Consider the following 13,299-nt stretch of genomic DNA (forward strand, 5'->3'; position numbering starts at 1 on the left):
CCCTTGTGTGTGTGTGTGGTTTATTTATCTGGCTTTGCCAGTCTTGGGCTATTGGACCGTTGCTTCAAATGCATTGTTCATCATCTCAACCATATGGATGGCCTTTAGAAATTTGTCATGTTAAAAATATATGCATGTGAACCTGTTAATATAAGTAGCATAATTATAACATTATCAGAGTCCAAGTGCTCAAGAGCTGAGGTTAATTGTTCCTTGAATACTACGTGGAAACCTTTTTGAAAATTGTCAAGCTTGACCCTGACTCCTTATACTACAGCAATAGTAACCTATTGGCCTATTTTTGAAAATAATTGACCTTGATCATTTGATTTATTGAAAGGTACAGTATGAAAACAGGCCCATTGGCCCACTGAGTCAACACTGACTAACCGCCCATTCATATTACCACTGTCATCCCAGTTTCTCATCCATTCCCTGCACACCAGGCAATTCACAAAGGCAATAAACCTACCAAGCTGCATGTCATCGGTTTAACCAATCTTCGGTTTAAACCAGCATTTGCAGTTCCTTCTTACACATGCATGTCTTCATGATGCAAGAGGAAACCGAAGCACCAAGAGAGAAGGTGCAAACTGCACACGGAGCACCCAAGGTCAGGATCAAATCAAGATCTCTGGTACTGTGAGACAGCAGCTCTACCAGCTGCCCTAGTGTGCAGTTATTTTTTTATTTATTTTTATTTATTTATTTATTTTTTATTAGAAGTACGGTAAATTACAATAACACACAACACATATATCTTAATACATTTTTTGTACCGCTTCATTTTTTTTTTTTTTAAAGCTTTAAGAAAAAGATAGAAGTAAGGAAAGTAAAGAAGGTGCGCAAGAGTTGTGAAGTGCAGGAGAGTGTTGGGAAAAGAAAGCCCCTTAGAAAAGAAGTTAGAGAAGGAAGTAAAGTAAGAAAGTAGACCCTAGAAAAGAAAGAAAAAGAAAGTAAGGACAATCGCTCTATTATAACATTAAACTCCGCAGAAAGACTACCAACCAAGTCTGTTTTTGTTGTTTTATCTCCCAATGCCAGGTCCTGATACCATTTATTTATTTATTTATTTTTAAAATTACTATTGCACCTCATGCTTGTAATAGGTCCATAAACGTAGACCACGTCTTTTGGAATTGGTTTGCTTTATCTGCTGAGAGGAATCTCATCTCTTCCAGATGTAATGTTTCAAACATATTTGATATCCACATTTTTATTGTTGGTGTGGGCGCATTTTTCCAGAATTTAAGTATGAGCTTTTTTCCCATTATTAGCCCGTAATTGAGTAAATTCTTCTGATACACGTTTAATTCAGGGATACCTTCCGATATCCCAAAAATGATCCATTCTGGTTTTGGTACCAGTTTTATTTTAATTAATTTTGAAAAAATATCAAATATTCCATGCCAGAATTTTTGGATTTTTGTACAAAAAACAAAAGAGTGCGCTATGGTAGCTTCTTGACACAGACATTTATCACAGATTGGTGAAATATTAGGAAAGATTTTATTTAATTTAGTTTTTGAATAGTATAGTCTATGTAATGTTTTGAATTGGATAAGCGTATGTCGTACATTGATCGAGCATTTATGCACCTGTAGTAAATGTTTATCCCAGCTCTCTTTTGAAATTTTTATAGCTAATTCTTGTTCCCAGTCTCTTCTAATTCCATCTGTTGTGGGTATTTCTATGTTTAAAATGATATTATATAAGTACGATATTAAGTTAGCTGATTCCGCCTTTGTCTTCATTGCTTCATCCAGTAAGTCGGAAGGCATATTATGATAGTCTTTTGTGTATTTTTTCAAATAATCACAAATTTGAAGATATTTAAAATATTGGTTATTTTTCAAATTATATTTCAGTTGTAGTTGTTGAAATGATAGTTTGCAGTTATTAAAAACATAATTTTTATCTCGGGTGTCATTGGTGATGGGTGATTTGTTAGAAGATTATAGAATTAATGATATCCTGCCTGAAAAGATTGATAGATTTTTTTCCCACCCTGGTTGAAAAGATCAAATACAAGGCATGTTTATGATGTGAGGGTAGAAACATAGAAAATAGGTGCAGGAGTAGGCCATTCGGCCCTTCGAGCCTGCACAGCCATTCAATATGATCATGGCTGATCATCCAACTCAGTATCCTGTACCTGCCATCTCTCCATACCCCCTGATCCCTTTAGCCACAAGGGCCACATCTAACTCCCTCTTAAATATAGCCAACGAACTGGCCTCAACTACCTTCTGTGGCAGGGAATTCCAGAGATTCACCACTCTCTGTGTGAAAAATGTTATCCTCATCTCGGTCCTAAAAGATTTCCCCCTTATCCTTAAACTGTGACCCCTTGTTCTGGACTTCCGCAACATCGGAAACAATCTTCCTGCATCTAGCCTGTCCAACCCCTTAAGAATTTTGTAAGTAAGGCATAAAGGACATGTGCGGGACATGTTTTTTATACCATGAGTGGTTGGTGCCTGGAATGTGCTGCATGGGGAGGTGGTATAAACAGATATGAGATTAACATTCAGTGGGCGTTTAGCCATGCACGTGAACAAGCACGGAATGGCGAGATTATAGAGCATGTGCAGGCTGATGAGATTGGTTAGATTGGCATTATGGTTCGCACAGATAGTGGACTGAGCTGGTATGTTACATTGTTCCATGTCAGTGGGGCAGGCAGCATCTCTGTAGAGAAGGAATGGGTGATGTTTCAGGTTGAGACCCTTCTTCAGATTCAGACTTGCCTGCCCCTCTGAGTTACTCCAACATTTTGTGTCTATCTTAGTTCTAATTTATTTTCATTATTCTCATGTTCCTCCTTGGCCTCATTTCTTACCCACTTATCTAATATTTACCTTGAACATATTAAAGGAAATTCCCAGCTATAGTTTGATGTATACACGATACAGTGAGTTGTAATGTAAAAAATGCAACAGGCACTTTGCATGTGGCAAGATATGTGGAAAGATTGTTAAGGGCTTGGACACACTAGAGGCAGGAAACATGTTCCCGATGTTGGGGGAGTCCAGAACCAGGGGCCACAGTTTAAGAATAAGGAGTAAGCCATTTGTGACTAATAAACTTGACTTGACTTGATTTAGAACGGAGATGAGGAAACACTTTTTTATCACAGAAAGTGGTGAGTCTGTGGAATTCTCTGCCTCAGAGGGTGGTGGAGGCAGGTTCTCTGGATGCTTTCAAGAGAGAGCTAGATAGGGTTCTTAAAAATAGCGGAGTCAGGGGATATGGGGAGAAGGCAGGAACGGGGTACTGATTGGGGATGATCAGCCATAATCACATTGAATGGCGGTGCTGGCTCGAAGGGCCAAATGGCCTACTCCTGCACCTTTTGTCTATTGTCTATATCACATGGAGAAATAAAATGTCCTTTTTAGCAGTTGGGATAAATGAATCCTCAAGTATTGGTTTATTACTGTCCTGTACTGAGATGCAGTAAAAACCCCCCAGCATTTTTTGGTATTAAATTCCATCAACCATTCCTCAGCCCAACCGCTCAAGATCCTGCTTCGATGCTTGACAACCTTATCTTCTCGGTGAGGACGGGTCTCGACCCGAAAGGTCACCCTCTTCTCTCTCTCCAGGGATGCATAGAAACATAGAAAATAGGTGCAGGAGAAGGCCATTCGGCCCTTCGAGCCTACACCGCCATTCAATATGATCATGGCTGATCATCCAACTCAGTATCCTGTACCTGCCTTCTCTCCATACCCCCTGATCCCTTTAGCCACAAGGGCCACATCTAACTCCCTCTTAAATATAGCCAATGAACTGTGGCCTCAACTACCTTCTGCGGCAGAGTTCCACAGATTCACCACTCTCTGTGTGAAAAATGTTTTCCTCATCTCGGTCCTAAAAGACTTCCCCCTTGGGGAAAGATGCTGCCCGACCTGCTGAGTTACTCCAGCACTTTGTGTCTTATCTTCGGTGTAAACAAAACCAGCATCTGCAGTTCCTTCCCACACCCATAGCCGTCTGTGTGTCTTGTGTGTGAAGAAGGCTCAGGGGGGGGGGGGGGAGAGGGGGAAGCAGACGCGGGAGGGCGAGGCGAGGCGGCCATGGCGGCGTCGGGCTCGGGCTCGGACGGCGGCGATGCCGGCGACGGGGACGGGGGAGACGGCGAGTCCGAGCACTTCGACTGCAAGAGCCACTGCTCGGAGCTGTCCCGCCGCCAGAACGAGCAGAGGAAGCGCGGCCTGTTCTGCGACCTGACGCTGGCGGTGGGAGGCCGCGAGTTCCGCGCCCACCGCTCGGTGCTGTCCGCCGCCACCGACTACTTCGAGCCGCTGCTCGGCGGCAACTTCGAGGAGTCGCGCTCGGAGCGGGTGGAGATGCGCAAGTGGAGCACGGAGCCCGGGCCCGAGGCCGACACGGTGGAGGCTGTGCTGCAGTACATGTACACCGGCGCCATCCGCGTCTGCACCGGCACCGTGCATGAGGTACTCGAGCTGGCCGACAGGTGAGCGTGAGGCGGCGGCTAGGCCCGACCTACGGGGAGGCCCATCCCTGCCTGGGCCGGCGGTCAAGGCCCGAGAGGCAGCAGTGGGTCCGGGCGGCGGCCTGGGGCCCGAGGGGCGGGGACAGGTGAGGGCCCGGGGTCCGGCCTGTGGGCGGGTAGAGGTGAGGGCCTCCACCATCTCCCGTGGAGACGCGACTCTACCCCTTGAACAGGAGGAATTGAGGCATTTTCCCCACTATAGAAAATAGGTGCAGGAGTATCAATATTGGTTTATTACTGTCCTGTGCTGAGAGGCAGTAAAAAACCCCCAGCAGTTTTTGGTATTAAATTCCATCAACCATTCCTCAGCCCGTCTGCCCAACCGCTCAAGATCCTGCTTCGATGCTTGACAACCCTATCTTCTCGGTGAGGAAGGGTCTCGACCCGAAAGGTCACCCTCTTCTCTCTCTCCAGGGATGCATAGAAACATAGAAAATAGGTGCAGGAGTAGAGGCCATTCGGCCCTTCGAGCCTGCACCGCCATTCAATATGATCATGGCTGATCATCCAACTCAGTATCCCATCCCTGCCTTCTCTCCATACCCCCTGATCCCTTTAGACACAAGGGCCACATCTAACTCCCTCTTAAATATAGCCAATGAACTGTGGCCTCAACCACCTTCTGTGGCAGAGAATTCCAGAGATTCACCACTCTCTGTGTGAAAAATGTTTTTTTCATCTCGGTCTTAAAAGATTTCCCCTTTATCCTTAAACTGTGACCCTTTGTTCTGGACTTCCCCAACATCGGGAATAATCTTCCTGCATCTAGCCTGTCCAACCCCTTAAGATGGTTTAGGTTTATTATTGTCAAGTACCGAGATACAGAATAATGCTTTGTTTTTTTATACTGTCCAAATAGACCACACCAACACCATGCATATACACAGTACAATACAATACAATACAATACGGGTTTATTCGTCACATTGCACATAAAGTGCAAGTGAAATGAATATGTCACTCAAGACATATATACAATTAAGTCTGAAAAAGGGTCTCGACCAGAAACGTCACCCATTCCTTCTCTCCAGAAATGCTGCCTGACCCGCTGAGTTACTCCAGCATTTTGTGTCTACAATAGTTCTTAAGATAGACACAAAATGCTGAGTAACTCATCGGGACAGGCAACATCTCTGGAGAGAAGGAATAGGTGACGTTTCTGGTCGGGACCCTATTCAGACTTTATTCTTACTTGCATTGGCACAGTAAAATTTGTTTTCTGCTTACAATTCAGTAAAATTTTACTGTACAACAGCACGTCATGTCCATGTTCAAGAATGTAAGAATGGTAGATTACACCGAGGCAGTCCACAAACGTCGCCACGTTTCCGGCACCAGCCTTCAAATTTAAAAGTTCTTAAAAATATAGTCTTAAACTGAAAGATGTGTATTTCAAACTCGAGGTCAATAGACAGAGCAAAGGGGAAGATGCAGAGTGCACTTATAGCTGTGTAGTGCATGGGGAGGGGGAATGGAGGGATTCTTTCCACATTGGATGTGGGGGGGGGGGGGGGTTTATTTCATCGGGGGACCTTACCTATTCAATATGTTTTGAGACTTGATAGAAGCGAGATAAACTATCATCCGCTCCCCTGTGCACAGTTGGATGGTAACGTATGGCATGATTTGACCGGATCGGACATTTTTCACCGTATCTCCCTACACATGACAATAATAAACTTTCAAACTTAAATTTAAGTATGTGTGACATTTTTGCATATCTGTATAGCAATAAATTCTACTCCCAACTTATAAACTCATTGTCAGAATTAAATACTAGTCCAAACCATGACTGCCTTATCCATTCAAAGCCAAACCATTAAGCATACCGATAGGCCACCATATGTAACGCCACAGAAACCTCCAGTAACATTTGATTTTTAGTTTAGTTTAGAAATACAACGCAGAAACAGGCCCTTTGGCCCACCGAATTCACACCGACCAGCGATCCCCGCACATTAACACTGTCCTACACACACTAGGGACAATTTACACATACACCAAGCCGATTAACCTACCTACCTGTACATCTTAGGAGTATGGGAAGAAACCGAAGATCTCGTAGAAAACCCACGGGGAGAACGTACAAACTCCGTACAGACAGCACCAATAGTCAGGATCAAACCCGAGTTTCCGGCGCTGCAAGCGCTGTAAGGCAGCAGCTCTACTGCTGTTGTCTGAAGTGTCTTGTGAAAAGTTTTAACCTTTCAATTTACCCTGGTAATTGAAATCTAGATAGCACATAATCCATTTGCCTTCAGGTGTGTATCCATTCTTGATATTTACATGATTTCCCAAAAGTGGTAATTCTTTGTTGCAGGTTCCTCTTGCTTCAGTTGAAAGAATTCTGTGGGGAGTTTCTGAAGAAGAAGCTGAATCTTACCAACTGTGTGGCAGTTCACAGCTTGGCGCACATGTACTCCCTGGACCAACTGGCATTGAAAGCAGCTGACATGATTCGCAGGGACTTCTCAAATGTGGTGCAGGACGATGAGTTCTACACTCTGCCTTTCCATCTGGTCAGGGACTGGCTGTCGGACCCTGAAATCACAGTGGATTCGGAGGAAGTTCTGTTTGAAGCGGTGCTGAAGTGGGTGCACCGAAACCCAGAGGAAAGGGAGAAGCACTTTGAGGAGTTGTTTCAACTCTTGCGACTGCCCCAGATGAAGCCCACTTTCCTCACCCGCATCATTAAAACTGAGCGACTGGTGGCTGATAACGCCAACTGTCTGCGACTGGTTTCAGAAGCGGTGGAAGGTCACGCACTGAGATCAGAGAACCTGCAGCCTGCCAACCTGGACCACTGGGCATCGCACATCGTCTCATTCCAGCCCCGCTTTGGGCAGAACATGGACATCATCATGGTAATAGGTGGCGTGTCAGAGGGTGGAGATTACCTGAGCGAATGTGTAGGATATTTCGTCAACGAAGATCGATGGGTGAATCTTCCTCACATTCACAACCACCTAGATGGTCACGCCACAGCCATCACAGAGTCACACATCTATGTGGCTGGCTCCATGGAGCCCGGGTTTGCCAAGACTGTGGAGAGGTACAGTCCAAACAGAAACAGCTGGGAGCAGGTCAGCAATCTGATCACCAGGAAGCATTCCTTTGGCTTGACAGCAGTGAAGGAAAACCTGTACAGCATTGGGGGCCACGGGAACTTCAGCCCGGGATTCAAGGACGTTGATGTATATGATCCTGAACAAGACAGATGGCACCACTTGGAGTCGGCCCCCAAAATACTGCGAGACGTTAAAGCCATCAGTGTGGAAGACCGTTTTGTGTACGTTACTGCTCGCACTCCTGTGGACACGGACAATGAGGACGGGCTGGAGACGGTGAATGCAAAGTATGACACAGACACGAGGCAGTGGCAGGATGTGGAGTCTCTACCCTTGCTTGATAATTACTGTGCCTTCCAGATGGCCGTTGCTACCACAAACTTTTACCACACGGCTTCGTGCTGCCCCAAGTGCTACGCTGTGACAGACAACGAGGCGAAGAATAAAATCTCCAGCGTGGCGGCCGATGAGATCCTGGAGAGCTTGCCGCCGGAGGTGCTGAGTATCGAAGGCGCAGCCATCTGTTACTTCCGCGACGACGTCTTCATCATCGGCGGCTGGAAGAACAGCGACGACATGGACAAGCAGTACCGCAAGGAGGCGTACCGCTACTGCGCCGAGCGGAAACGCTGGATGCTGCTGCCCCCCATGCCTCAGCCACGGTGCCGGGCATCCGCCTGCCACGTCAGGATCCCTTACAGGTACCTGTACGGCGCCCAGAGGTACCCAATGCCACAGAACCTGGCCAGGCAGCAGGAGAGGCTGCAGCAGATGCAGCGGCTGCATCGGCGCTCGCTGTTTCTGAGGCGACAGCTGCAGCCGCAAGTCGAATGCTGATGTGAATCACATCTGGCGGCTGGAGCTGTTACTGGGTGGTGGGTGCAGATACTAAAAAATTCCCAACAAAGTCTGACGCCACTGCCACGTGTAAAGGACGTGAAATTTAATGAAGATCATAGGTAACCAATAATTCCCGACCTGTCGCAGCGTAAACTCTGCCCGTACTAATGTTAAATGCAGCTGAATGTGGGGACTATATGGTAGAATAGAGTCAAACTATTTTGGCAGTATGCTATTTCTTAAAAAAAAGCTTTGCCTTCAAGTCATTCATGTTAATTTACTCACTCCAACCCTGCTTCTACCAGTATTTGTACACATTTTTACTTGTCACAAAATACCCATTTTATTTAAACATGCAAATATGTTTTGTAATTTTTAAGCGGCATTCTTTAAGGTGACAGCAGATGGGGGCGGCTATCCTATTGAGTCTTGAAAATTCCTTCTGTTGTGCAATATTGTGATCATGGCCGCACCTATTTGTTCTACTTCATGTGGATGTGCGGCAGCTTTGCTTGAATGCTCAAACAGAAGTGGTGGAAGGTTTGTTACGGCATTCTCAAGGGTGCGTATATGCACATCCGGAGCCAAGGCATGCAGTGATCCAGAACACAGGGTGAACATCAGGAGTCATATTGTTGGCTTTATACCCGATTAAAGTGGCACAACTGATCTAAGAGACAGTTTGGTCTGGGTTTTCCAGCTGTGACCATTCACTTTGGTTACTATAATAAGCACTTTAAGAGGGTCAGAGCACATGGTGACTAACATGGTCAACCTCATACTTAACATTCCAGCACTGGTTGCATTTCCCGCGTTGTTTGAAGTCAAATCCCATTCTATCATATCAATCGATTGAAGTATCAATCACCAATCAAAAAAATCCAGTGCTTGGCAGATCAGATGGGCAACACTTGGTCTATGTGGTCTGGGTGGAGAAAGGTTCAACAGTTTCAGCAGAGTATTTGATGAAGGTAGACACAAAATGCTGGAGTAACTCAGCGGGACGGGCAACATCTCTGGAGAGAACGAATAGGTGACGTTCTTCAGTCTGAAGAAGGGTCTCGACCCGAAACGTCACCCATGCCTTCTCTCCAGACATGGTGCCTGTCCCGCTGAGTTACTCCAGCACTTTGTGTCTACCTTCGATTTAAACCAGCATCTGCAGTTCTTTTGTACACACATAGTATGTGATGGTGCAGTTGCAAGTTAATATTTCTGTTGTTACTCTCTGGAGCTGGTGTTGCCCACCTTTTCTGTTTCTCTGCTCCCCATTCCCCACAGTCCCAGCCTCAAGGTGAGCTTAGTTTGATGCATAGCCCTTGTGAGCTTTGTTGTTATTTTATTGAATATCATATAATCTCCTTGATTCTGTGCACATCTCTGAGCTCATGAGTTTTAGTAGTGAAAACCTATACCTCTTAGTTTATATGTGGATCAAGTGCACTTTGTGCAGGCCACTTCAATACTGCATCCACATTAATTTATTATTGTAATTGAAAATCCAGGAAACAGTGAAGCACAAAAGCATCAAATAACTCCGTTACATCACAACGTGCATTGTAGTAATGCCTGCTGTGGGCCTGTCCCTTTAAGCTGAAATATATATATGCATGTATTAACTTGTTGAACACTGAGTTCTAAGATGTATTTTCCAAGTATAGATGGATTTCTCTAAGAAACTATGCCCAGAGGAGGTAAGGACGTCATTTTAAATAGGGCGTCCTAATTTCTGTATCAGAAGTTGCCTTGTATTTAGAATAAAATTTGAGGTTTAAAATAATTTGTAAGATGCCTTGGTAGAGAGGGTTTAATATGCAAGAGGATATGGTTGTGCTGTTGCTATTTGGGTCAGTTCCTTCACCACCCTGCCTCACCAGGCTATTTTATTTTCGTGAGGAACACATGCACTGCAGATTGCCGTAATGTCTGTATACTTGCATTTTATCACTAATGCATCAGTTATAAACTCATTAATTTGTTTTTGTTTTTACTACCCTATTGTTTGCTCAGGCGTGCTTTCCAAAACTGAATAGTTGTCTTTTTGCTAGAGTATTTGACTTTTCGTTATCTTATTGTCTGTGACCTAAGTATAATGCAACCTCCCACTTAGTGGGCTCAGTTGACTCACAAATACACCAAGCATCCAGGTTCCATGTTACTACCATTCCTGTTCCTGTTAACATTTAAAATCAAACAGGAACCTTGCGTACATTTATTCACTGGACCTGGTTAGAGTATGTGCCCTGTATGAAGTAGGATTGCACAATAGCTATCATTATCATTAACTTGCCTTTAGCCACTTGGTATTACACAGCCCAGGTTAGAATGATGGTCCCATCGGTTCCTGGGTAATGGCTGAAACTATATGTCTTCATTATACTTTGACTTGTGACACTCTCTACTGCAGCTTTCATTATCTGTCCTTGCTATAAGTTGAATTCTCCATGTAAAAACTTGTACTTGTAACATCAAATGGATCAGCGCACCAAGCCAAGAAGATGTGTTCAAAGTGTTTTGTTCATTGAGGTAGCCTGTGATTGAGTACTTGTGAACTGGAGACATTAACATGGTTATCTACTTGTTCAGCTCATGCTGTAAGACTTGTTCAGCTCATGCTGTAAGTTCTGTGTCTCCTCCCCCTACATCCATCCACCTTCTGAAATGGTCATCACTTTGTGCAGTTTAAAATGGAGTCTGTTTACATCTGTAATACTCTGCTGATGAAACATTTTATTTTTAGACTTGTCGCGTGCAGCGTTGGAATTGATGGTAAGTGAAGCAGCAGCATGGTTTCACATGAGTTATGATCACTGCTTGTTTGATGTAGATCACTAAACACAGTGTGAAATGTTCTGCTGTTGCTCCCCCCGGTACTCCAGTGGCAATCAGGTGGTCTTTCCTTCACAATGACTCCTTGCTGCCTGCTAACAGGTCTAAAGAAGGGCCCTGACCCAAAACATCACCCATTCCTTCTCTCCAGAGATGCTGCCTGTCCCGCTGAGTTACTTCAGCATTTAGTGTCTGTTTTCAGTTTAAACCAGCATCTGCAGTTCCTTCCTACACAGCCTTGTTTGACAGGCTCTCACCTGTATTGCCAGTATCCTGCGGGTGTTACATCAGCTCTTATGATGAACCATCATTACATTAAGAAATAATTTGAATGTCTAAAGAATTTCATTCTTTTCATCTTCTCCCTCCCCTTTTCATGTTACTCCCCTCTCCATTCCTTGCCTCTGGGGCGTTAGATCTACCAATCTTGTCCTGGACTATTGAGGGGAGCTTCAGTGTCCTGAGTAATATGTCTATTAACATGCACGTGGTAATGATAGATTACGTACCTCTGTTTGGCTTGCCTTGTGCCTCCATTTAGTATAGGTCATTGGATTAGTTTTCGTGTTTGGACAGTTTTACTGGCCTTTAAATTGATGGGTGAGCTGTAACCTATTTGTCAATGTACTTCTGCCATTCGCCATTCTGTTGTTCTGAAGTGTGTACAGTTACCAGACTAAACCCAGAGCCTGATTGCAAGGACCAACAATGTGGTGGGGATGTGGTCCCAACTGTGTTTCACTGGTCTTGTCCTCAGACTGGTGTCAATTTTCATCATGTTTTGTTTCTTTGGATTTATGATTCTGATATGTATGTTTTAATCCCCAAAATCATCCAGGGTTATTTCTCGCTCTTGCGTTTGTTTTTTCCGAAATACCTTGAGAATTGATAATGAATCTCTTGGAGCAAGCAGAGCTACATGTCTAAATAAACGCGTTGTTGGTGCCTGCGTGTGTGATCTGTGTACATGCACGCACACATGAACACCTCTGCTGATTTATATTTTTCTCTCTCTGGCCAAGACAACAGAGACTTTTTTCTCCCTTGCAATCAAGTGAGAGGAAAATAGATAAATTCCACTGTAAATCCTGAGCTATTTATTTGGACAAATAATTTGTTAAATTTATCTGCAACATCATGGGAGATTTTATTTTGTCTCTTTTGTCAAAAGCTTTGTTTAAAATGAAGTCAGCTTTTCCGCTCACTCTGAGATGGATATGTGCAGATGGCTGAGAGCGGTGTGATCATGTTGAATTGTGAGAGAGTATCGATGATCAGAATGGTGTGTGTTGTCATTCTGAGTCCACCATTTGAAACATTGACATCCAGGTTGTCGGGACTTCGCAGATCCTGTCTACAATGCATGTGCATGCTCTGCAATGTGTTACTCATCCACTCATTTTTATAAAATAAATAGCTTCTCAATAAAAGTCACATTTATTGTGGACGTGTGTCTATCTTCTACGCTGAATGTGTTGCAGCTGAGGCCGTACGCGCAGTTGATTACATTTCAGCTACAAGTGTTTAGTTTTATATGGCCATCCTGGAAAAATGGTCTGCATATGAAGCGTGTGAACAGATACAATCATCATTTGAGCCTCTTATTCTCAAATGTTTAGTTTAGTTTAGAGATACAGCGTGGAAACAGGCCCTTCGGCCCACCGGGTCCGCGCCGACCAGCGATCCCTGCACATTAACACTATCCTACACCCACTAGGGACAATTTTTACAGAGGAAACCGAAGATCTCGGAGAAAACCCATGCAGGTCTCGGGGAGAACGTACAAACTTCGAATAGACACCACCCGTAGTCGGGATCGAACCCGGGTCTCCGGCGCTGCATTCGTTGTAAGGCAGCAACTCTACTGCTGCGCCACCGTGACCGCTTATGGTGTTGTGCTTATTGACATTTTAATCCTCAAAAGTATACATTATCTTTTAGCTTTAAGCGTAATGCTAAACGTATAATATAGCTTTAATGGTCTTAGGAACAAAAGTTCATAAACTGTAGGCGCAGAATTAGGCCATTCGGCCCATCAAG

At 44.4% G+C, this 13,299-nt stretch overlaps 1 protein-coding gene across 2 annotated transcripts; it reads left to right on the top strand.

The window, feature by feature from the left end:
* Positions 1-4,042: 4,042 nt before the first annotated feature.
* Positions 4,043-12,704, top strand: klhl11 (kelch like family member 11). 2 transcript variants are annotated; one of them, XM_033034997.1, is made up of 3 exons: positions 4,043-4,483; positions 6,843-8,291; positions 11,171-12,704. In XM_033034997.1, the coding sequence occupies exons 1-3, from the start codon at positions 4,083-4,085 to the stop codon at positions 11,205-11,207; spliced, it is 1,887 nt and encodes a 628-aa protein (XP_032890888.1). In that variant the 5' UTR covers positions 4,043-4,082; the 3' UTR covers positions 11,208-12,704. The 2 variants fall into 2 exon arrangements, with proteins under 2 accessions (XP_032890888.1, XP_032890887.1); XM_033034996.1 differs by having other exon boundaries at positions 4,062-4,483; positions 6,843-12,704.
* Positions 12,705-13,299: the final 595 nt, after the last annotated feature.

This window comes from Amblyraja radiata, chromosome 16, assembly GCF_010909765.2.
Source record: "Amblyraja radiata isolate CabotCenter1 chromosome 16, sAmbRad1.1.pri, whole genome shotgun sequence".
In the NCBI taxonomy this organism is placed as follows: domain Eukaryota; kingdom Metazoa; phylum Chordata; class Chondrichthyes; order Rajiformes; family Rajidae; genus Amblyraja; species Amblyraja radiata.

Excerpts from the sequence above, each read along its gene's own strand:
- klhl11 (XM_033034996.1), top strand. The coding sequence starts at position 4,083 with ATGGCGGCGTCGGGCTCGGGCTCGGACGGCGGCGATGCCGGCGACGGG. Across the intron at positions 4,484-6,842 it reads GTACTCGAGCTGGCCGACAG|GTTCCTCTTGCTTCAGTTGA; the intron begins GTGAGCGTGAGG and ends TCTTTGTTGCAG.